The following is a 26,008-nucleotide window of genomic DNA, read 5'->3' as shown; positions in this document are numbered from 1 at the left end:
TCCAAGAAGCAAGTCTGGGTGGGAAAGACCCTGGACAAAGGACCCTTCTTTTTACACACCAGAAATAAATGTTTTTGTAAACAATACGTAGCCCACTTCATTTGCATGTCTGGAGATTACCACTTACCTCACATCCTACATTTTCACAGGATTTGTGGGAGAACAGACATCCCCAGAGTCACATGAACAGGAGGAAAACATAGCACACAATCCATGGACTGATCATCTGCAAGACATGAGTCACCTACAGATGTGAGAGGAGCACAAGAATGAGTGAGTATGGTAGGGATGTGTGATGGATAAGTGGGGCATGCAGGGATAAAGAGCTGGGATAGCACTTGTCTCAGACACAGCTAGCCCAGATCAAATCCTTACCAAATCCAATCTCTAACTGATCAGATGGGCTATTCACAGCACCCAGGGACAATAAAGGAATTATTGTAGCAGAACAAGTGGTAGCAGAAGAAAAGGCACTACTTGGCAAAAGGCAATGCTGCAACACATCTTTCCCCAACACACACTCTGCTTGAGTCAGTCTCCAGAGCAAAAGGGAGCCTGCAAAATTTCATATTGATGTTTTACTATCTGCTTGCTCACCTTTTGCATCTTTTGTTCCACAATGGGAAGCAGTCACAAGCGGGTCACTCACAAACATGTTGGTGCTCAGTTCAGTTCCTCCTGGTCCTGGCATAATGACACTCACCAGCATCAGCTCAGTTCCAGGAACTCAATATAATAAAGCCTTTTTTAAAAGCCTCTATCAAGCCAGGCTGTGCCCTGGGAAGGCCCTCCAGCACAGCCTCCTCCTGTGTTAATCAGAAAGATCAGTCAAGAGCACGTACTTGCTTCCCTACCCATCCACCTTCCCCTCCTCACCCTCACTCTGTAGGGCATTATCAGGCACTTCAAGAAGAGATGCAGTTATGTGAGTAGGGTCCATATAGCTCCTTAAAGAGGCACCAAAATTCATATTTGTCCCAGGAAGAGGCAGTGTTCATCTCTATTCCTGCTGCATCCCCTCCAGCTATAAAGTTTTTATGATCCTGTAGCACACAGGTTGTACATCTTCGGAGAGGTGAGCATTGGGGGGCGAAAATTAACAGAGATGCACCTAAAACACAGGAAGTTAATGAATAAACTGATATTAGGGGAAAATGGTAGAGGTTAATATCAGTAGTTCCCACTGAGAGTGGCTGATGGATCACTGTTTACTGATGATGGTGAAGGGGCTTTGAGAGGTGTTTTTACTGTGAGCAGTGGTTCCCAACAGGGGAGAGCAGCAAGTGGTACTGTTACTGTGGGATGGGACAGCTGGGGGAAGCCAGAGAGTCTCTCACATGTGCTGTGACTCAGACCATATCCAGTCTCTCCTCTAATCCACAGGGGTACCATTTCTCATGCCCTTCCTCGCTGGATTGCTCTTGTCACCATAAATCCAGATGTTCAGGCTTTGGGAGGGAAGAAGCGATTACACCGAAGGGCTGCTCAGCATTGCAAAACAACATCCAGTTAGGCTGAGGTCCTGAGGAATTGCAACACTTCAGAGATTCACTTGAACCTTGCATGCAGTGTACAAAAAAATGATACTCTAACTATCCCATCTGCTGGCCCATGCTTCTCTGGTCATGATATGTGCTTAATTTCATATATTGCAGGTCTTCAAAGCTTCCTTCTAGCATAGTGTAATTTTCCACTGTTAGCAAGATCTCTTTAGAAACCAAGCCACTACCAAATTACCTGGGAAGCTTTATGTACACAAAGCTGTAGTTTTTGGAGTGGAAGTTCTCCCCCAGGCTAGAAGCAAGATCTTAGTGGAAAGATTCCTCACTTCTTACAGGTACAAAGAACCATTCTCTAGTAATGTTGAATCACAAGATCCTGAACTACCAGTCCTAGAAGAATGCTTACTTACAACACAGTGATTTAGCAGAATAATAGAATAAAAAGGTGAGAGAAGCAGCAGCATAAAAATACCTTCTGACTGACCACAGTTTCAAAATGTGCCCAGCCCCTGGAGCCACAGATTACTGGAAAGAGGCTGGGAACAGCAATAAGAGCTGCCTGCAAATGATATTCCTAAAGATTGTGCAATTTAACCCAGCTATTATGAAGATGGATGGATGCAGGATGCACATGTATTGCTGCCTGCTCCACACAATGGCTAAAATTGGGCAGAGGGAGAAATGACATAGTGCAATTGGCAAGTAACTAATATGCCTGTGGCCTTTCTTCACCTTTCCATCTCCTTATGCATTAGACAGAATATTCATGTCCCAGGCAATAACCCTTCCCTGTTCAGACCTCTGCATCCTCCTCTTTCCTCCTGTCTCTGGTTTGCCAGTTGTTCAGCTTCCCTCATCCACCTATGCTTGGTCTATAAGTATGTTCTCAGTTTCATAAACTGAAAGAAAACTTCTAAAATTACTACCATTTTGACTCTCAGCTGCCTGCATAAAATTCACAGCTTCCATATGGTCTGGGTGAACTCAGAGACTTGATCAAATTGGTGCTTGCTTCTGTTTTTCCTTTGTCTAGTATTTTTTTTTTACACTGTATTCTTTTTTAGTGTGCTTAACGTATACAGCTGCTAGCAAAGCAAGGGCCAAACTTAAAAACAACAACAAAAAATTTAAGATAATTTCCCTTCTTAAATGTAGAAAGCTCAATTTAACCCACAGAAAGTCTCTTTGATGGTTCAGCATCAAGCAGACACAGGAAGCACCGGGGCAGCTATTCTTGGGCCTTTGCAGAGAACTGGAACACGGTGTTTTCCCTTCATGCTATGGACTGTGCTGTCACACCACCTCACTGTCTGGTCCTTGACAAACAGAGGGAAGCACTGAAAACCTTCTAATGCCCAGCCTCTCAGGATGACTTACCTTGTTTAACAATGAGCCCTTTGGGTTTGTTGAGCCTCCGTGTCTTGTGCATGCAGGGACATGTTTAGCACTTCAACGGAGGTGAAGAAAAACAGCACTTTTATGAGTTGCCAAATCAATGAACAATCACAGCCAGGAAACCTTGTTGCTCCTGACCACAGCTGCTCATCCTTCAGGGGCACCTGAACTAACTGAAATAGGGTAACAAAGGATCAATTATGTTACAGCAGAGAAACACAGGAATGTCTTCCTGAGCACAGTTCCAGAATGTGGTCTGCATAGAGACAGTGCTGGGGGAAAACAAAAACCAAAAAACAAAACACAAAGCAAGCAAGCAAAGGGGAAGACCCTCCAAAATAAAAAAAAGGCCTCAGAAACATGAAGTGAGAGGCCACACGAGTCCAAGGCAAAGGGAGGAGTTGCCACCCAGCAACTGCTGGTCACAGCACTCTGGCAAGGCACTGTCCAGTTCAACTGGCCAGAATGATTTCAGGCTACACCAGAACAAATAAGGACCTGGGGTAACAAGCTTAATAAACTCAACAATCAGAGTAATTTAGAGGCACTTTTCCTCTGAAGTTGCTTAATGGCTTTTAAAAATCCTTTGTGGTTGCCCCATTCCCACTTGACTTCTTGGCATCTCCCTAAGGGCCTTTGTCTTGATGCTGAATCAAGTGCTGTATCCTGGTGAAGGCAACTGAGTTGTCTCCTTCAAGAGTGGGGAAACCTGCCTGAAGTAAACAACAAGAGAAGCCCACAGAACAAGCTGCTTTACAGACCTAAGATTTCTACCCAAAATTGAACAACATTTAATTTCCTCTGGCCTCCCACAGGATGACACATCACAGGTGGTACCTCATCAGGAAAGATGACTTGCATAAGTGTCCCCCAGTCCAGTCCACCCTCTGCTGAATACAAAACTGCAACATCCATCCCTCCTCATTGGTATATTGTGCTGAGGCCAAACCTGAATTCACATTCACACACAGGCTGTGACTGCAGTGCCACAGAAGCCAGCAGAGCCACTCACAGGGGGCTGTGAGACTTGGGCCTTGCATGTTAACAGCAATAAATATATTTTATATGCATCTTTTGCTGTAAGCTGAACAGCTTCCAGAGTCATCTCCAGCCTGGCAAAACATTTTATCCGAGTGGGGACTAAATTAGCCGGGAACCTGAAAGCCCACAGACAGCAGAGGGAGCACTCACTGCTCCTGTCCTCCGGCTCGAGCATCCTGTCCGAGGTCAACAGCTGAAAATTAAAGTAAAAATGACTCTCGGTGGTCACCTGGGAAAATGGAGATACAACTGTGCACACGCTGCACTTGTGGTTCAAATGCTGCTGAATTATCACACCAAGTTAATGCCCAGATTTGGTGCTTAAGAAGGGCTGTGTTTGAGAGGTTGTTTCCACTGCTGTGTTGCACCAAGCACATCAGGCACAAAAGAAAGCAGTCACAGCACACTTTTGGCCCAGATTCTGGTTTGTATCTAGAGTTTCACTGGAGATAGGGAGATGGAAGTGAGACCTGGACTGGATTGTTGGAGCCACCAGTTTTGGTCCCACCTTTCCTGCAGTGCTGCTGGAAATTCCCATGAAGGCTCCATCCCACCACTGCGCCTTGACAGCCTTTGATTGTTGAAGGTGGGGGCAACACTGAGCTCCCCCATGAAGTGTGGAGACCTCTCGTGACAGTCACTAGAGATGAGACAGCCATTTCGTGAGCTGAATGCCATCAAGTTAGTGGTTGAAACATTTCTGTAAGTACTAAACGTGAAGGAGCTAAAACCAGAAACCATCAGGGGTGAAATGTTAAGTTTACACTATTGAAAGGCAGGGCAGATGCTTCCTAGTCTGTTTACTGGCACAATTACCAGTGGGTTGTTGTCTGCCATTCTATCAACCCAGGATTTCTAGATCTGTGAGGAAAAAGAAGTTACCTTTTCCCCACCACGTGCTTCCCAAGTTATAGGAACAGCAGTTGCCTCTACTCTGCAAATCAGACTTGCTCAGAAAAAAACCCAAGCCCTTTAGACGACCCTTTCTGCTCCCCCAGTAAGCAGAAGGAAATGCTGTAAATAAGTGGAAAGGCTCCGTGCTGCCACTATTTCCTGACTCCCAGCACCAAAGGAGAGCACAGGGGTTTGTGATCAAGGGGAATATTCCTGAAGAGAAACTATCTGCAGCATCTTGGAGATTTCTTATCAAAAGGGCCCTGCTTGCCTGCATACCACATCTTCACCTACCTTAGCCTCTGACCTGTTTTCTCCCAATGATGCTACTCTTTCTCCCTCTTCCCTTCTTGCTCCTATATGGCCCTCTCAGAGAAATGTCAGGGCCTCAGCTAGTATATCCTTGGATGCAGTGTAGGGAGGTGTAGCCAGCCTCAGGACCTCTGACTCACACCCCACAGCATGCAGCTCTTCATGGGGCAGAGGAGAAGAAACCAGAAAAGAAACAAAAAGCAAAAAGTTAAAAAGATGCAGAACAGAGTCACAAGATGAAATGGAAAAAAACACCTCAAAAAAGTGAGGAGGAGAGGAAGAGTGCAGCCACCTTCAAAACACAGCTCAGGAAGAAGCTGGGGAGCACAAACAGACACAACACCTTGAATGTATGCAACAAAAAGGTTTTCTTCCATTCCTTCCCTGATTTCTGCCAGCAGTCCTGCCTATTGCCCGCACCCACCCATGCAAATTCACTTTCAATTACCTTACCTAAGGAACATTCATTGCAGGAAGATGCCCTGTGTGTATCAAATTAGTGCCTCAAGAAAGCCCATTCAGGAAACATCTCCATGATCCTTATTCAGTTAGTAGGAGGGGATGGAGTGGGGATGCCAGCTGAGAAGGGGGTTTTATGCAAACACAGGATGAGATGGCTGTGCAGACACAATGCAGAGGGACCACATCCTGCCTGTCTGAATATTGCTGCAGCCTCACAATTGCTCGTCTTTTAGAGTTGAAAAACTTCTAATCCTAGATGGAAAGTGCTGGGATGAACAGTTGGGCATGGAGGTATCCACAGGGGATACCTTTTAATCTACTTGAGAGACCAAGGACGATGAGCCTTAGGTACCTTTAGGGGGGTGTTTAAACCTCGGAGTTTTGGTATGAATTTATGGCATTGAAATAAGCAGCCAAATCACTTGGAGCAGCAACAAAGATTATAGCTCTCCAAATTGTTCCCCCTGTTGCTGGGGTTGGGAATAGGTGAGATTTCCATGTGCAATACACAGAGGTCTTGGATGCTGCAAAATCTACCAGTCAGCTGTTGAAACTGCCCCTGACACACTGGTGTAAGTCATCAGCAGATTTCCTAAAGTGCTGTACAGAGATCTCAGAGGACACAGCCACAGACTAATACCCCTTTAGGAACATGGTGTCTCACAGAAATGCCCCATTCTCTTGCTTGTGTTGCCCCAGGGAAATGGGACGTAACATGCTGCCAACAGCTGTGAGCAAACTAGATTGTCCACACGGCAGCTGTAAGGGGAATGGGACTGAGGAGAGATAAATTTCTGTCTCTGACAAGAGCTAATGGGCTCCAGGCAGACTGGCAGCTGCAAAGCACCCAGTTCCCTGCTCTGGTTCTGCTGAGCAGGCACCTCTGGGACTGTACTTTGAGCTGGTGAAGAAAAGAGTTTGCTTCCATCTATTTTTATACTGCAGATCCATCTGCTGCTCTCCACAGCTGGCAAGGCCTGGAGCTCAGTTTAGATCCTCCCAACAAAAGCCTCTTTATGAGGCATGGGAATCCCCCAGCACTATCAACACCATTTGGATTGCATTGCCCAGGCTGAGGCTATTTTGGGCACCACAGGTGGCTTCTCCATCTCACTGAGCATGGGGATGGAGCCAACAGATGCCTCACCACAATACTACTCAGCCATACCACCAGGGATAAACTGAGCAGAGTGGAGGCTCTGATAAGCCCATGGGATCTGGGGGGAAGGGACACAAAGGGAGCAGCTCAGAGAATGGGTTTCACAGGTGAGACAGAGCAGAATTTCCATCAACACAGAGACCCTCAGAACTGCTTTTGAGACACAAAAACAGAGCAGAGTTTCTGCCCTGAGCAAAGCACTAGCTCACCCCATATCCAGACTCACCATTTTTATTCCACAGACCCTGTGCCCTAGAGAGCAACTCCTGCTCTATCTGGGCAAAGCAGAAACCTCCTTTTCTCTCCTTTCCTCTCTGTCCAGGCAGTAACCCCTTCCTTTGTGCTGAGATTCAACACCAGCTTGCTCCTGTTGGAGGGAGCTCCAAGCTCTGGGCTCCCCCTCACACACAGGCAGCAGAAAGCTCTCCCAGCCTCTCCTTTCTCTGCTCTTACTGCATGGATGCTATTTCCTGTGTTTATTTTGCTTGTCTGCCTAGCTGGCCGGGAGGGTCTCACCTGCTGGAAAACTGCCATTGCTTCTCCATCTGCAACACTGACCACGGGTTAGCAAAAAAAAAAGAGGTTTAGGTCACTTCTAGTTTCCTTAGGATGCCTGACTACCAGCAGAGGCCAAAGGTCACAGATGCTGAGGGAGAGCAGGTTCCTGTGCGTCTTACCTGGAAGCTGACAGCAGCAGATGCATCTCTTTAGGAAAAAGAACAGGGACACATGTTTCACAACACTGGGATTCATCCAGCAGAGAGACAACACAGCCACCTGGAAAACACTGAATTCATGGCTATGTCCTCAAGGGCCTCCCTTCGGAGAGTGCGAACGTGTCTGTGCAGCAGACAGAGCTCAGCCTCTTCCAAGACCTGGCTGACATACAGGCTTCAGCCTTCAGTGTCATCCACATGTCACTGACATCCTGACCCCAGGATGCAGCTTCATGCTTTTGATGGGAAGAAGGCATTGAACTGTCCCTGGGAGGATTGTATGTCCCACACAGTGCTTCCAAATCGAACACGGACGGAAAGATCCTCCTGCAAGGGAATCAGAGACTGCTGTTAGCATAGAGTGCACATCCCTCCCTCCAGCCACACAGGGAAAATCTACAGGAGCACGGTTGCTACAATGCTTTTGAAAGTCCAGGTGGTGCTGAGCCATGGAAAGGCACAGACAGCCCCTGCATCTTGGATAAATTTTGTGTGCTTTGGGTCTGGCACGTGGCAGGAAAGGAGGGATCATCAGCAAATGTAGAACTTGGGATGGGAGGGAACTTGCATGGGAATCGAGTGCTCAGAGAAAGCAAGCTATAAGTGTTTCTGATTAAAAGCCTTGATTCCCAAGTGTTGGCTCAATCCATAAAGAATAGGGGAGCTTGGGTTTAATTTAGCTGCAAATGAATGTTAGAAGGGTTAGTTCTGCAGACTGGAAGGCCTCAGTGCAAGTTAGGGATATTACTGTGTATTTCCTCTGGAAGGAAATCAAAATGCTGTTTCTCATGACTTCAGAAAGGACGCAGCTGTAGAACAAGCAGCTGATTCTCGGCTTTACTTGTGGCATTGACTTACTGATGGTGGGAGAAAAGACTATTTCTGTTTTTCCAGTGCAACCTTTAGCATTTTGATCCTTCTGGAATTAGAGGAGGATCTTGAGGAGGGTCTGAGATTTTTTTGTCTCCACCCTATTCTGTTAGTGCTTTTGGCATGAATATAAAGAAAGGCAGGAAACACTTGGAATGCTGGACTGCTCCCAAATGGCAGGCACCTCAGAAATGAGGGAGCGAGTTGTCCTCTTCTTTAAGGTGCTGGTTGTTCATGTAGCCCAGCACCCCTGTGCTGGTGCTGGGTGCTCTCCTCTCAAAACTCTGCCTTTGAATCAGCCACAATCCTTGTGAATTAACTGCAGCCCTGCTCCAGTTGCCTCTCCAGGATTGGGAATGCAAACATTAGCTCTCTTCTCCCCAGTGTCTTTTGGCTCTGCAGAATAACTTCACAATTGGATGTTACCACCACAGAACAGCTTCAAATCAGCAGCACGACCCCCAGTTGCCTGGCTCAGGAAACCTGTGATTGCTCACAGGATGGCAGGGAGTCATTTAGCAGCAGGCAAGTCTCAGAGCTTCCATTTCTGTTAGCTGTGAAATCAGTCCCATTCTCTGGATGATGGAATGGTTTAATATCACAGGATCCAGAGTGTGGGGCAGGGCTGCTCAAGGCACTAACACAGGAATCAATACTGTTCAATGTCGAGTTGACTGCCTGGCAGGTTATTCAGTAATGTGAAAGGATGGGAGTCCTCTTGGCCCCAAGACTCACACTCCTGCAAACAGCATTCCTTGGCAAGACACTTCTTTTCTTTCTATGGCCCGGTGGTAAAAGTTTGTATCAGCATGGATTCAAAATGACCTTCATCCCCCCTGGATCAGCACGGTCAGAGATGCTGGGTCCAGCACACCTGCCCTGCTGAAGGCTCCAGCATCTGCCACTGCTCAGCACACCTCCAAAATAGGAACTTGGCAAACAGAGCTGACAGAGTGCATTGCTAAGCAGAACATTCTGCCGAGTCCCAACACCAGGACTGCATGTTATAGGGCACTTGCCAATTCCTGAGTCAACTTTATTTATTATACACTAGAAAGGTTATGACGAATCTCAAAAGATAAAATCTGTGTCTGTCAAGCCACCTTCCTTATTTTCATTGGCTCAGACCCTCACGCTCCACACCAACAATAACAGGACATGGGTTCAAGAGGCACCATGAGTGCAGCTTACCCTGAGATCGCCCAGGCTTGTTTTGCATTCTTCATAGAACTGATCCAGGCTCCTCAATTCTCTTTATTAGGAGGTGATTTTTTTCCTGGATGCAGTCACCACACTGCACAAGAGCCCTGCATTCATGGGAACCCCAAAGCACAGGCAGAAGCTTTCACAGCCCAGATGATGCCAAATACCCAAATGATGCAGCTGCAAGTTCTCCAGCAACATGAAGCACCCAACTGAGATATGCTGAACTCCCCTTTAGAAGTAATACCCTGGACTAATACCAGCCCAAAAGACATCCCCATGACCTCATCAACAGCTGAGGCAGCAAGATACCCCATGCACATGGATTTTCTTCATTGTCATTATGAGCTGTTATCTAATCTCCTTGTCTTAGGTAAGGCAAGAGATCAGAGCTGCCCAGGGCTCAGGGTAAATCCTTGGCAAACAAAGCCAGAGCGATTGCAGCTCCAGTGCTGTCAGTGTCTGAGCTAGCAGGTTTAAAGACTCCCCTGGGCTCTCTAGAAGTTGCAGTCACCGCTCTGGATTGCAGCAGGACACTCCCAAAAACAAGAGTCCCGGGTTTGGAGTTCAGTGTCACAGTCTCAGACCACACAGTATGCATCTGCACTACACATAACCTTATCTTTACACAGTTTACTCTGAACTTGCAGACTGAAAGCTCTTTTCCCAAGTCCTTACCTTTCACTCGCTGAAAAATCACCATGCTACTCTCACACCCAAACTCGGCTGAGATTACTTTCTTTGACATGTTGCAAGGACTCCAGTTCTTGAACTGAAATTCTGATTTCCTGAGATCTGGACAGCACTTTCCTGCCACACTGCACAATCTCAGCAGGGACTCTGCAGTCACACAGCAGAGAAATGTTGGTGTATCTTACAGCCGAGACCCCTCCAACAATCACATCCACTGGGTCATTTCTGAGGAAACATCTCCAATATCCAGAAGTGCCCCCCTTTCTTCTCAGAAATCATTGAAGAAGAGATTGGGAAGTCAGTGAGAAATACAGCTCCACTTACTATTCAGTGAGACTCCAGCCTGCAGTGAGTCACATCATGTAACTTGAGGGGCTTACTTGTGGAATCAGAGATGGATTCCTCTCAGGATCACTCCAAGCTGGCAGAAGTCTACCTCCTTCCTCTGAATGAACACACTTGGTCTTTTTAGTCAAATGCAAGACCGAGGGACTCTTTCCTGTGAGAGTAAATTGTGAGGTCCACAGGGCCTCAGAAAAGGTGCTCAAAGCTCTTTAACTTCCTGAAACTTCTCCTTGAAACACATGCAGGCACTTGTGTTTAACTATGCTTAGCAGCAAAAGCTTCCTGTTTGGGGTCAGGAGTGACAAGGAGGATCTTGCAGCTTTATGAAAAGCTTTTTAGCCAAAACCATGGTCTCCCATTAGTGAGGAAAGCCCACCCTCCCCAGCCCCATCCCACTTCTCCGTTCAGAAGTGTCAGCAGCTCCCCAGTGCTGCAGTCAGCTCTTCTCTGCAGCAAAGGCCCTGCCGAGTCCAGTTGCTCCGGGTGACTGAGCCAAGGTGTGGATCTCTGAGCAGAGATTTCCAGATCAGGCCAATTGTGTTGTTAAGCTGGGAGCTCTCTCTGTTCTTCCAAGTTCTCTTTCCTGGGTACGAGCATTGTTCCCTCCGGGCTCCTGCAGACGCCCATTGTTCCCCCAGCTCCCGGCCTTTGATGCTGCGGAACAAAACGCACAGTGTTTGTGAAAGGAGGGAAAAATCAAAAACCTTTTCAATTACACAGTTGGTTGAGCAGCTCGGGCACAGCTGGCTGCAAAGCACCAGGAAGCCAGCACCTCTCAACAAACTGGGACTCCAGTGAGGAGGCCTCAAGCTCAGCTGCAAAGTGACCCAAGAGAGAAAGACAAGTAGTTGATGGTTATCTGGTGAGCTTTAATTTCATAACCTCCCTATTGCAAGTGCTCCTGGATTGTACAGACTTTCACTAACCTCCTTGGACCCACATTTAGTGGCTGCCAGCTGCAAAAAGCTGGCAGGTATTCCTGCTTCATCCTGTCAGCATTGCTCAGATTTGACTGGAGAGACACCACAGTAACATCTAGATTCCCTGCCTCCATTTCCAGACTAATTTGGCTGGTGCCAGGCAGGGGCAACTTCAGCCTGAGCAGCATTGGCAGAACAGGGCAGAAGTCTGACACGGTGATGGTCTGAGGTGCACCAGCAGGGCCACAGAGAAGGAGGTGGGATGGCCCAGCCACAGCTGGCAAAGCTGTTTCATGGTCCAGTTTGGACCCCCCAGGTCCTGCTATGGAATACACCATTCCTGTCAGGGCAGTGGTCTGGGTGGATACAGCTCTACCTCGTGTTCCATAAGCAGCTGTGAATGATTTCCCTTACTGCCACGATGACAGGATCCCAGGATCTCAGAGATGGGAGGGGTCTTCTACTCCATTTGAGCCTGTCACCTTAGTCCATGCTAACCTCTTCTGCAAAAGCACAGGCAGCACCAGGGAGAGAGCTCTCCAGAAGGATCAGTCTATGGAAAAAGCTAATAAAATAATAAGAAAATACTTGCACATAAAAGGGCCAGCCAGCCAGATCTGCCTCAGACAAAGGCACTCACACTCTCTTTTACAAATATATTTTTATTATTTTAATGCTTATTAAGAAATGTAACCAAGACAGACTCCGCAGCACCAGCAGCTCCTCACTGCCCAGCAGTCTGATGACTTCACAGATATGAAAACTTCACAGATTCAAAAAAACCTTTGGTCAATGCACTTTAAATACATTTGCATGCACAGATTCTCCCACCCCCTTCCCTCCCCCCTCCCCAATGGTAACTGACAAACAGAGGGAAAAACAACACCTATATCATAAAACACTTAAATTAAAAGAGTAATTGTTTCGTAGTGACAGCATGTGCAGCAGGGTGTTCATAGTGTCTTGGTTGTCAGACCACAGAGAACTGCTCCACAGGAACACCAGCTCCTGAGACAGTGGGGGAAGCAAAGGATGTTCTCAGATCAACAGGTTCCAGTCTGGATTTTAACACATCCTTGTGTGAACAGTCCTAGCAGGCAAGTAAGATGGGGAGTTACACACAACATTGCCCCAGTTTGGGGATTCTCAGTCTGTCAGGGTTATTCACCTCTCATGCAAATGAGGAACTAGTGTGATTTTAGTTACTCTTGATGTGTTTTACCATAAAGAAGGCCAAAAGCTCAGGGCTAGAAAGAAAAAAACTCCAATATGACTCAGTGCAGTTTGATACCCAAATCAAATTGGGAGAGAACTGACTTTTAGGCAGCTGAATTTAGCAGACACCACTAGAGAGTATTCTAGTTTTGATGCATTGCAGCACCTTTGCAGCACGTTTGTCCTTCCACAGAGCATGGCTGGATGGATTTGGGTTTAGGTAGGGCCCATGCTCATGAAGCAGAAGGGTTTTTGTTACACCTGGACGTGCTCACGCAATGGGACAATGTATCTGGAAAGGACAATCCATAAGAACCTTCTCTGCCTCAGTCAATATGGACCATACAAAATCAACCCTCTGCACACACCAGGCAGGGTTGATCCTCTGCAGTGACCCCAGGAAAGCTGTAAGGCTGTACATCCCTTCCAGAATCCTTCCTCAGCAAGTCACACCTTGGTCTCAAGCCAGCATCATCTGTGCACTCCCCAGCATCTCCCAGCACATTCCTGCTCCCCTGAAATCATCCTCAACACCTACCCTACAAATACTCCTTCACCACCAAGATTTCCCATCCATCCTGGCCCTACAATTTCCCACACCTTAGAGACTTCTCTATATCCACCAGCATCCCCTGGAGTCTGTTTTCAAAGAATGATCAAAGGCTCAGACTGTTCCATGTCACTCCAAGTCCACCTGCAGAACAAGCTTCCTGGCACCAACTGGGATCAGTGGGAAGCCCTTTCTGTCTACAGTAACCCCAGCTGTCCCACCATGTCCAGTTGCTTCTTGATTCAAGAGCTGGAGTTCAAGCTTGCACAGAGCTTTGAAATATCACTGATCCCAAGGGAAATCTGCAGGACACAGCTGTAAGTGCATTTATTTGCACATACAAAAAAGCAGTGCCCTATTGAGGAGAAGGCCCCAAGAAGTCTTGATAAAATTACTCCTGGCAACTGATCAAACTTTGCTTTCTCTAAAACCCAATAAAGCAAATAAACCCTGGAGCCTAAGGGTCTTCAGGGAATGGTGAAATTCATGGAATGCCATCACACCAAACAAGGCACCACATTTCTCTATGTGTCTTCAGACTTTTTTTAGAAAGAAGTTCCAGTTGAATGAAATTAGTCTCTTCTTACCCCAGCTCTTACTCTCTGGGCCCACTGCACCTTGGATTCCCAAGGAGGTCTTCTGCAGCCTCTCCTGATAGTCATCCCCTTCTTTGTCTTGGCACCACATTTGTTATCCAGGACAGCTGCATTTCATCAGCTAAACATTCTTCAGCTGCAAGAAAAGTGGGCATATGGTCCTATGCAGCTTGGAAGGCAAGTGGAGAACTGCTAGAAGCAAAAACCACACTTCACTGATGGGACCTACTACTTCTTTTTTTTCTAAAAAAAATCCAAACCCTAAAAGCAAGAAGCCTTAAAATCATAATCCCTAGGAAACAAGAAGTAAGAATTCCAAAATTCTGTTCAAAAGGCTCATGCTCTCCCCAACAACTGCATCAGAAACATCTTCTGAAGGTCCATCCCAGCCATATGTTTGCCAGAAGGCTCACAGCATGTGGTGAATTGCCATCCCTTCCATCCTGTGGCTGCAGACTTCTATGCAAACCACACTGCCTCCATACCCTCCTGCTCTTCCTCCTGCACACATCCCCCCGCCCCTTCACAAACCCTTTTCATTTCATGTCTGGATCACTAATATTGAGAGGGACTGGACACACTTGGGGGCAGCTCAAGCAGCAACACAAAAGCTAATTTCAAGATATCTGGAAACTCAATAAACTCTCTGTGATCCAGTCAGGCAGGAAAGTTTTCCACAGTGACAATCCTAAGTTGTCACTCAAGACAGATCAACTTGATTCTTGTGGCAGCCAAGCAAGAAGCTGCCCTAATTGAGTGTGAAGATGCTCAGGAAACAATATAGAAAGCAACCAACCCACATCAGCTGAAAGTCTGATCCAATGTGGTGTAAACCATTCCTTTACAAAGCTCAATAGGAGACACTTCTGCACTCGTGTGTGCTCCAGCATGAGCGATGCTGGTATTTTCCCACACTTCCTTCCCTGCTCTGCTGCTTTGTGGACCTGATTGTTATTGACATGAATGCCGGATGTAATCTTGTGTTATTCTTAGAAACACTTCGGCTCCCAACCGAGGCCTGAAGAGAACAGCCCCCCGTTTTCCTGAGTTCCTCTGCCACAGTTACAGGAGGTCAGAGCAGCCATCACACAAATAACCTACAGAAATATTCCATCGAGAAAGATCAGGAGTAACGAGATCCCGAGTCACCCTGCCGAGGAACCACCTGTGACGTCAGTCCCAGGGAAACGGCTCAGTGTTCGTAAATGGTGCTGGAGTGATAATCCACTCCTCTGACGTTAGACCACGGTGGAGGAGCTGTGCCAAGAAAGCAGCAATTCAATTAAACTGTGAAGTCTATTGTTTTATAAACTGGCCTGTCTTTCTGCTAAGGGTTGTGGCGGCAGCCGCATCTTTTTCTCCATCTCACACTAATCTTTGTGTTAGCCCAGAGCAGCTACACACTTGAACACATCCAGCATCGTAAACTACTCCCCACCTTCATGTAGGGAGACTGGCAAAAGGAAAATTCTCCTCAAATAAAACTGGTTTTTCATTTTAATTGTTCACAATACATAAAATAAACATGGGGTAAAAACACACAAACATAACCTGCTCTTCCTCAAGTATGAAAATCCAGTTTCCCTTGGATTCTGAAATGTTATTGGACAGACATGAGGAGGAGCCACGTTTGGGGAGTATTTCTGATGTTTTCAGCTAGAGAATAAGGTTCAGATCCCTGGAATTACCAGACTTTTAGTTTTCCAGTAGGACAGTATTGCCCGTGTCTCCAGAAGGCTGGTGGGACTGGACACAGATTATTTGTCTGAATAACAAAACCCAGACAGTTCTCAGGTAGAATTCAAGCTGATGTGGGTTTCTGCTGTCCTTGAGCTGTCAGGCTTCCTGTGACACAGAAAATTATCAGACTGCTGTGAAACACCTCTAAAACAAGCCACATCAGTGCATACACTTGCTGCAGCAGAGATTTGCCTGTTCTCTTTTACAGAGAACTGCAGTTTCTGTAGTTTTCTGCAGTTTTCCAATACTACTGACACCTTTCAGCTTCTCAGAGTGGGAGCTTCTTCTAACCAGACAGGCCAGCTCTGTTGGCCTCTGTACCACAGGGACACATCAGGCTTCACAGTAAAGCACATCAGGAAAAAACTGAAATCACAAGAGAAGAGGGGTTTAAACAGAGCTCATTGGAATTCCAAAAATAAGTGGTAGGTATGTATGTGGGTTCCTCCCTATCCCCAGAAAGAAGAAAAAAATCCCACAGCCTTTTGAGTGAGGATCAAAATGACCAAAATATGGAATATTAACTCCCCTCACACGCATTTGGGGCCATGGAAAGAATTTGCATTCTAGGAGCTTGGGAGGACAAGCACAGAGATGGGGAAAAAGCAGACAGTGCCACCAGCCTACAGACAGGCCAGACACCCGACAACTCTTCACAGCCCCACCCTGGGGACACAGCCCCCAGCCTGGCCTGCTGCTCTGCCACTGCAGCACCAAGTCCTGCTGAGAGCCCTTTTGCCAAGGGAAATCCATATTACAGACTCTGCTTTCATGATTTGCTGGACAAAGTGGAGAGCTAAGAGGTTGTATTTGCCTTGTGCATCTGGAACACTGAGTGCTCAGGGAACTGATATGAGTTCTTGTCCATCTTTTATAACTTAAAGTAACCTTATCAAGACATGGAAAAAAACCCACTTGAGCAACTTGTTGCAGTATAAGCTTTAAAAACATGAACTGAAGACAAAATGCCATGGTTGAAGGTATCCAGAGTTCCCATCTGGTAAATTCCTTTGCTCTACCAGCAGCTCCTGGCATCCTTCCTCACCAGTAGATGTTACTATCCCCTGTTCTGCTTGTTGCAGGGCCACAGTACTAAAAAGCCCCTTCCCTGTTGCTCTTTGCCATTCAGGGAATACTTCCAGCCATGCTTCAGTTTCTGTTGGTAAAGACAGCAACACTGACACACAGCCACAGGCACACAGTACAGCATAATGTCCTGATATCCCTGCAGCAGCAGGGTCTCCCAGTGCTGAACCTGGAATGCCATCCTCGACCTTGGCACTGCTCATGGTGACAGGTCACTGACGGGTAACGTGTCCCTCCTTCCTTAGTCCACTTCAACGGTCTCTTGGCTTTTCTCCAGTCGAGTATTTAGGATCATCCCAGCAGTCCTGGATAAGGGACCCCTTTCTCCACAGCAATCTGAAACACAGCTCTCCCCCCGCCCCCCAACCTCCCTTTCTGCCACGGCAGAGGTCACCAATGGAAAAAAAATCATTCCACCAGGAAGACTTCAAAAGTCTCATCAGGAAACATCAGCTGCAGCGAAGGCTGCTCTTTCCAGATCTGAGTAAGACACCTGGGCATCAAGTAGCTCTTCACTGTGAAGCTCCCTGTTCAGGCATGCATCAGAGAGAATCCCATTTTTGCAGGAATGTAGGAGATGCCCATTTGTCTCCAGGTCCAGAGCATTTCCGTTCTGGTGCCCTTCCAAGCCAGCTTTGCATTTGTTCAAGTCCTGCTTTTCAGGATCCCTGTGGATCTCTCCATTGGTGTACACCTCTAGCGCATACTCGCTGATCCGTATGCTGGCGTTCTCTGTGTCCCCACCGTGGGTGGAAGTCCTGGAGCTGGCTGGCCCTGCCTTGAACGGCTCCTTGCGGCCCAGGATGTGCTGGCTGATGATTTTACGGAAGGTGTATCGGAACTCCCTGATTCGGTAGGCATAAATTAGAGGGTTTACAACCGAGTTAGCGTGAGACAGGATAATAGCCAGATACATCAGCCAGAGGGGAGCGTGGGCACAATCTGGGCAAAAAAGGGTAAAGCAGTTAATAATATGTAGTGGGAGCCAGCAGACTGCAAATAGCCCAACAATGATGGCTAAGGATTTGGCTGCGTGGACTTCCTTCTGCAACGTGGAGCGAGAACGTTCCCCGTGCACCATCTTGTTCTCCATCTGCTTGAGCTGTCTCCGGGCTGCCATGAAGATCTTCAAGTAGATGCCAAACATGAGGAGGAGGGGCAAGAGCACACAGGCAAAGAAGTTGTAGTAGACCATGTACTCCATGGTGACCACAGCCTCAAAGAGACAGGCCACCATACTGTTGCTGCAGTTGATGGGAGAGGACCTGTTGGAACCCAGCTCTTCGATCTGGGCACGGTTGTGCCACCCCAGCATTGGGGTCAGGCCGATGATGAAGGACAACACCCAGCAGATGGCAATGATCCCTTTGGCTCGAGAGCCAGTCACCAAGCCATTGTACCTGTAAAGCAGAGCAAATGGGAGCTACATCAGTGTTATTCCACAAGCCCCTGGCACCCACACAACCTCCCAATGGCCCAATGTTCCAGAAGACAGCGAGAAAGGCACCTGCTGTGCAGAACCCACACAGCACAGCACAGCAAGGACTCCATGGTGACACCGTCTGCTGCCTATTTCCCTCCCCTTTCCTTTAGGCAGTGAATAGTTGACAGAAAAGTGGGGAAATTGATGCAGTTTTTATCTGTGTTCCTTTACTCCATCCATCTACCTAGTCAAGTACATAGATCTTGAATCTTGCCTAATCAACAGCACTGCTCTGACCCTGGGTGATGAAGACTACCCTGGGTCTCTTGCTGAAGGCTGAGGTAGTGTCTCCTTCCTGGCAAAGGAACAGCCTTTTAGCATGGAATTGCCAGGTCTGTCTTGCAGGGGATCTGCAAACCCAATAGCACAAAAGAACTCAGAGGCACAGTGCCACATGTCCACGTTCTGGTGTGCTCCAGGGAAATCCTGCTGGCTCAGCTGCAGCAGCCAGGCTGGCATTGCCTTGCACAGCACCTCACTCTGCTCCACATGGGCACTTTTGGGAAGACCAGCACCATCAACCTTCCTGAAATAACCGAGACAAGTCAGCAGTTTTCCTCACTGGCCCAGCTAAGCTGGACCCCAGGTCTTTCTCAGAAAGGGTGAATTGAAGCTGAGGACAGTGCTCTGACTATAGGTGTGCTGTGGCTGCACTGCACACACCAAAGGGACCTCAGTGGTGGAGGTATTGATATGCCTGGTTGAAGCCAGCACTCTTAACAGTAAATTCTCCAAGATCTGTTGAAAGAAACAATAAGCAGTGTGGTAAGAATCTGACAGTGCAGCGGGGACATCAGTTTGTTCAAAATATCAGCCGGTTCCCAAGGCCTCACAGGTTACTGCGAGTCCTGAGCTGACTCCACCAGTTCTTCCCTCTGAAAACGTAAATCAGGGCAGCAGTTTAACATTTCAGTGCAATTTCCTTCCCTTGGTAATGCTCGGCATGGGAAGTAGATGGCCGGATTCCCACATTGTCCAGCGTGGGTCCCACACTGTACTTGACCCCTTGTGTCTGCGATCGGACAACGGTAGCGCTGGGCTCCCAGTGTTTACCCAGTGCTCCTGCTCCCTCTGTCCCCAGGATTCTCTCAGAAAACAAACATTAAAAGAAATAATACAACAAGCCACAGAAATCTTTCCATCTCCCAATGAAATAGCTGCTCCCACAGGTTCATGCTCCTATCCCAACACAAGTTCAAGACAGGCAAGGGGAGAGGCTGCTTTTGCTGGGCTCAGTGCAGAATGGAGATCCTGCACGTGCTTTATATCCCTGCTGATGGGCCTTGGAAGAAACTGGCTCCACATGAGACCTTCCTCAGCTGCATTTCAAAATCAGAAAAGAGGGAGCGGGTCAGGGAGCCAACACACAATTCCCAGTACTCCAAATACACCAAAATCCTCCTTCCAGAAACAAGGGAGGAATTCAGTTGATTCTGTCTGAGAGAGAAAAAGGTTTTTTTCCAGCAATTAGTGGATCCCACTCAGTGCTTAGGGGCTGCTAAGGGCACAGCATGGATGGCAGCAGGGAGCTGCTCACATTCAGGCCTCATCAACAGAGCAAAACAGCATCTGTGCTTTGAAATGTACACTCAGGGAGCCAGAGAGTGGCTGAAGACACTCGAAGCTTGGAAAAACAAAAAACAAAACAAAACAAACCCTCAAAACCCTGCAGCCCTGGAATTAGCTACATCTTGTCAGAGGAATTTTGAAATTGTGCAGCTGTTATCCCACGACTAGAGATGTCCCTTCCCTTCCACTAAAAATATATATCACTACTGCTCCAGACAAACACCCCCCTCACTTCTCCCTCCCTCTTACCCTCTGGGGATTCCCATGCAAGAAACTTTACAAGGCTTCAGAACAGCACTTAACCCAAGCAGTTTCCAGCTGCAGTGTGTTGTGCTGGAGTGCATGTCCATCATGCCTTGCTCAGTATCTCCAAGGGTTAAGAGAGAAAGCTCACGGCATCTGGTGACAAAGTCTGTGGCCCTGCGTTGGCCAGGTACCCACTGAGAAATGTTAATTTGTTTAGGAGAGCTTAATTTCTAGGACCCACATGAGACACCTCTGGCTGACTTGGCTGAGGTAGGATTATAGGTGGCCTAACTCACCATCACAGCATCCAACCATCCTGCTGCTTGTCTTCTAAACCTTCCTTTGGTGGACAGCACTGACATCCCGGTCAGGCGGCTCTGCCATGCATGGAGCAGGTTTCAGACACCTTTACTGCATCACCCCAGAAAGCCTGTGCTCAGCCTTGAGGGCTTTGATGTAAATTCCAGCAGTGCTCAATGGTGTTTAACAAATCACTACAAAACACCACTCACTGAACACACCCACTCAACATCCCACAACTCAGGCAGCTGAAGCCATCAGAGACAGGACCAAGGAGGATATTCTGTCCCTATTACAAGTATCTGGAAATGAGAGACACTGGCAATCTCAGATCATCCAGGAAATCTGTGGCAGGGGTAAGAAACCAAACTGAGACCTTCTCATGCACCACCTAAACAACCCTTTCCCAAAACTCTCAGTCATGAACCCTCCTCCCCTATTGCCAGGTGCCAACTGATACCAGTGCTTATCCATGCTATAGAGACAGGGTGGGGTGGGATCCCACAGCTGGGCACAGGTGCCCACTATTATTTCTTCTGCTCTAAACAGCAGAAGCAAGAATGGTGGGCAAACACAGTTGTTCTGCTCGTGATACGATGAGCTTCCAGACTAAAACCTTGGCAACAGCGAGTTCTGCTGCAGCCCATGAAGCCACAGACAACAGGCACTGCTTTCAAAGCCATGCCCATGTTCAAAGGAGAAGGGAAATTACTCTTCTCTCATATTAGGCTGAATCTGCCCATAATCTATTTAACAGGAGCACACGTAGGAAATGCCTGCCATAAAAGGTTTATGGTGACTAGGGAGAGAAATAAGTCCACATATGGCTCAAAGTGACAATAAAACATTAAATCTCTGATTCACCGGTTCAGGTGCTCGTGTATGAGCATTTCAGAAGGCAACCCTGGAGAATTCAAGCTGAAAGAGACTGTTCTCAGCACAAAGGTCCCACTCTGCATCCCGGTAGGAAAACCAGCTTTCAGCAGAGGAAAAGGCCTGTGCTCCAGCACGTTACTGCAGTTGGCACTGGATGACCTGCGTGTTTCATGCCTGAATCCAGCTCACAGAGCAAGCAGAAACCTCAGTAACCTGAGAAAACTTTTCCGTTTGGCTGCGGGAAGGAAAGTTTCCCCCTCTCCTTCCCGTGCATCCGAGGCACCTGCCCTTCCCCGGGGAGATCTCTGCACCGATGCCGGCACAGGAGCACGTGGCTGGGCACGGTGCCCGCGGAGCGTTTGCTGGCACCGCCGAGCCTGGAAAGCAGCGATTGTTCTCGGCCCCTGGCTTCACCCTGGGCTCAGACTCGCGGCCAGTTTTGTTTGGAGCCCCCGGGGGTTCGACATCCGCCAGCGCAGGTTTTCAGGTACCTGCCGCGTGAGAGACACGGCTGGGATTTTATCCCAGGGCGAACAATGGCTCGGACTCCCTGCCATGGGAGTGCTTTTCTGCCACTTGCAGAGTGTTACATTTGTATAAAGCCTGGCAGGATTCAGCAAAGTGCTTGAGAACTTTTGGAAAGTTTACCAAGTTCTACACCGTGTTTTAATCACTTGAAAGGTAGAACCCATAAAACGTTCACAAGTTAGTTTTTATCTATTTTTAAATTTCACCTATAGATGTCTTTCCTCACAGCAATATTTTGAAAGAGGGTCTTTTCTCCACAGAAAAATAATTTCAAAGGTAACTTTAATTATGTACTGAGGGATACAAAACCAAGCAGCATCAGAAATCTCACTTTGCTGCCTCCTTAATACTGGCAGTTTATTTGTGTGGGAATACACACCCACATATTTGGTTACCTTCATTAGGACAAATCAGACATGAAATAATTAAAAAGAAAATATAGGTTTGGCCCTTTCTGGTTTCACGAGAGTGAAGGAAGTCTGAGTTACTGAAGAGCGTTCATCTAATGAATATTAGGAAAACCTGGTGTTATCTTTCACATCCTCTGAGGAGGAGAGGGGGCTTTGCCAGCTGTTAAAGGATGGGGTGAAAATAACACACCTTTAGTGGAAGAATTTTCCTTCAAATTGTTTGACACATTTTTGAAGCAAACAGATATTAGAAACAGAAAAAAAAAAGAGGATGTGAGCAGCCTGAATCATATCACATTTCCCTCTTCACATAATCAGCTTTCACTTTCTCAGCATGTGTGAGGCTATAAATCTAATGTTTATTCATCCATAAATTCTTAAGGGGAAACAGAATTGACAAGTTCATTACTCCTACTGTGAAAGGACAAACCAGCAGAGGAAACAGAGGAGGAGGAACCCATGGATTTACCTGTGGGTTTCTGCATCCAATCAACCCCACTGTTCCTGGGGCAGAAGAGGGTGTGCTCTGTTTTTTCAAAAACAAGATAGTGAAACCAGTATCATGCCCAGCACTGATGAAATCTGGTTTTTCTAAAAGACTCTTTACCTTGGCTGTTCCAGGAAATTACATTTTCAAGACAATATAGTTACAGTGATAGCCCAAAAAAATGGGCAGAAATCCAGATTTTTAAAATCCTTTTCCTGGCAAGTCATCCTCTACAATAAGAGTGCTTAAACCGTGACCAAAAGTCCTCAAAGCCAGCTCATGAGAGATGAACTCAAGACATCAGCCCTTCCCAAAATCATTTCAGAGGCAGATCCCAAGGGCTACTCTACATGTTTCCTTGCACCATTTACTATTATTTTGCTTTATAAACTGAATATCTATTCAGTATCTAGCAGAACAGTAGAAAAGTGGACACAATCCAATTTCCAGGTGACTAATATCAACAGTTTTCTCCACAGTGGAGTTGAATAGATATGCCTTATAACCACATCAAAACTAGAGGCTGTAACAGGTGTGACTAATGGGGTTTGGAAACCAGCAATTAAAGGTAACGTTACAGCAGCACAAACTTGCTGAGAAAAGGCTTCAGGAAAGACTTTGCTGCACTGGCCCACCTGGAAAGGCAATCTCTGCAGCTCCAGGGCTCCCAGTCTAGTTTTGAATGGGAAGTTTGTGTTAATTGACATAAGTGCTGCGTGACCAAAGTATTCAGAAGAGACAAAACTAAATTGCACAGATCAACACAAGTGATTTAAGGTCAAGAGGAGTGAGGATGTGCAAAAACTCAACCTCAAGAGCACAAAACTCAGAGATTTGTTCCATTTTTGCAGCTGCATTTCTTACTCAGGAGAGGAAGGCAGTCTCTCCATTCCTGAGAGCGTGCTGCATCCTCCTAAGACAAGACAGGAAGGAAGGAGACTCCTACACTTCTCCTGCACCAGCCTCTCCAGGGGCTTCCTTTCCATCTCTTGAGCTCAGTGAATGACTCGAAATCATTGTCACAGAAATGCAAAGCTGCTTCACACCCACGGCCAGACACAGCCCACCACAACAACCTGCTCCTAGAAAACTGAACTGAGGAGCAGCCCCTGTGGGTGTGGCAAAACTTCCCCTTGTCCCAGGTCAGCCTCCCTGGTTGCACACCAATACCAGCCAGTCATAGTCAGCTTTCACAGTCTGATATGGAAACATCCTTTTCTTCCTTTAAACTCCAGAGACCACAGAATAACCACCTACAGGTCTGGGCTGGGAGAAGCCTCTGCCTTGACCTGATACATCCTTTGCTTCCAGAGGCAGTGCCTAAGCTGCTCTGAATCTTCCTAAGGCCCATTTCTTCATCGCCTGCTGCTTCCTCTCCCTTCACATTTAATGAGCCCTGTGAGAAACCCCATCCACACTCCCCCAGCCCTGCTGCTACAGCAGCAGGCAGAGCTCCCCATTCTCCCCACAGGGAAGGAGACAAGCCCTGACCTCACCCCCTTTCTGCCCTCCACCATCTCTTGCTTTGGCTCCCCCTTCCCACAGCAATCTTTCTGCAGCTCAGGGCACACAAGTTATTGATGCTACTGCAGGATCCCGTCTAAGTATGGAATGGCAGCTCCCAGGCAGCAGCACTGCAATGCCATGGACATGCACCATATGAGGACAAAGAAGAACTGGAAAACGAAGTGAGCAGAAAATTCAGCAGCCAAGGCAGCCAAGGCAGCCTTTAAGACCTAGAAAAGGGTTTTTTTCAATATACAAGAGAAAAAGTTCTGATCCTCATTTAACTTTTTCCTTCCTTGATTCATCTCCACGTCTGTCGCTCTCAGGGATGTTCAGCCCTCACCTCTTCCACCCCCTGGCCCCCCAGCCCAGCCCACTCTTACCTGAGGGGTATCCGGATGGCAATGATTCTGTCGATGGCGATAGCGAGGAGGCTGAAGATGGAGCTCTGAGTCAAGACCAGGACGAAGCAGGCGATGAAGAGGCAGCCATAGAAGAAGGCACAGAAGCCGGTGCTGATGGTGATGGCGAAGGGGATGGCCAGCACGCCCACGGCAATGTCAGCAGCAGCCAGGGACACCACGAAATAGTTGGTGACGTTCTGCAGGTTGCTGTTCAGGTAGACGGCCCAGCAGACCAGGATGTTGCCCAGGATGGCCAGCACGGCGATGATGAGCTCCAGGATGATGTAAGCGATGTCTGAGAGGAAGTCGTCCTGCCCATGTACTAGCATGGTGAGCACAGCCAGGCCGGTGTGAGCAGGGGCCGGGACAGCTCAGCGTTCATATCTGCAGAGCACTGAACAGCCAGGACACCGCGAAGCTGCCGGGGGTCTCACTGCCAGCCCTGCAGGCTGCTCACACACACGCTGCCCTCCCCAGAGCTCTTCCAGGGCTTTACAGTACCAGGTGTCCAGGAAAAGAGCCCAGGGCTTGCCAGCTCCAGCAAAGTGGATTAACCAGATGCAGAACAATTCAAACTCCAGCAGACAAATGGATAGGAGAGTGTCTCTGGTGGACAGACACTGCTCCCCAGGCCACAGAGTCCAGCAGGCAACAAAACACAGCAAGAGTGCTGTACTGCAACGTCACATCAGCTGCGATGCTTTGCTTCCTGTTGACAATCACACTGCTAGTCATGGCTTCATACCTACTAGCAACATCCTCTGCTTCTCTTTTTCACCTTTTCCCACTAGGACTTGAGAAATATTCTCTTCAGCTGAAGAAAACATTGAACTTCTTCACTTGTAGTTTCCTTTAGAAAAAAAAAACAAACACACAAAAAATCAACACCAGCCACACACACTAAGTAATCAGCTCTATGGAGGAGATGGAGAAAGCAAAATCTCATTAAAGTGGCACAGTAAATTGATAACGGATATTAAACAGACCTAGAAGAATACATCATTGGCAAAATTCTCACATTTTGTCTATCCTGAAAGCTGCAAGGCCAAGCCCAAGTTCAGGAAGGCAGCATTTCACAGTGGTGATGAGAAACAAGGGACGTTTTGTTTTCGAGGCTACCAACTGAGCTGGCACTTCAGCAGCTGCTCAATAGCCTGCCCTGAAACACGAGAGCCCCACTAATTATGCCTTGGCAAGTGCTGAGGCTGCAGAGAGGAAAGGTGGAGGAGCCCTCTCACATACACCTGTCTCCCTCTGATCGCAAACACCACACTGGAGCCATCACGTGAGCCCAGGAGTGAGCTGCACCAAAACACTGCTCTGCAGTGACAGGAACCCTCATTAGAGGGGGGTTGTGCTGCTGGCATGTGTGGTCACCCCTTTGTGGCCAGAACCAGCCTTGCCTTCCTGTGCACAGACACTGGAACGTGATCCGTGGCAGGGAGAAAAGCTGGAGGTTTGTCAGACTGTGACATCTTTGAGGACATTCCCACAGACCAT

At 47.5% G+C, this 26,008-nt stretch overlaps 1 protein-coding gene across 2 annotated transcripts in view; it reads right to left on the bottom strand.

Moving 5' to 3' along the window:
- Positions 1-12,158: 12,158 nt before the first annotated feature.
- The window catches only part of ADORA2A (adenosine A2a receptor), a 35,346-nt gene continuing 21,496 nt past the window's right edge, over positions 12,159-26,008 (bottom strand). For both annotated transcript variants that reach the window (XM_032706005.1, XM_032706006.1), the window contains 2 exons: positions 24,488-25,358; positions 12,159-18,099 (listed from right to left, as the gene is read on the bottom strand). In XM_032706005.1, coding sequence (XP_032561896.1) covers positions 17,139-18,099; positions 24,488-24,837 — 1,311 coding nt within the window. In that variant the 5' untranslated portion in view covers positions 24,838-25,358 and the 3' untranslated portion in view covers positions 12,159-17,138. The remainder of the gene's footprint in view (positions 18,100-24,487; positions 25,359-26,008) is intronic.

Source organism: Chiroxiphia lanceolata, chromosome 18 (genome assembly GCF_009829145.1).
Source record: "Chiroxiphia lanceolata isolate bChiLan1 chromosome 18, bChiLan1.pri, whole genome shotgun sequence".
Lineage (NCBI taxonomy): Eukaryota > Metazoa > Chordata > Aves > Passeriformes > Pipridae > Chiroxiphia > Chiroxiphia lanceolata.
This window is presented reverse-complemented; position numbering and strand designations above follow the sequence as displayed.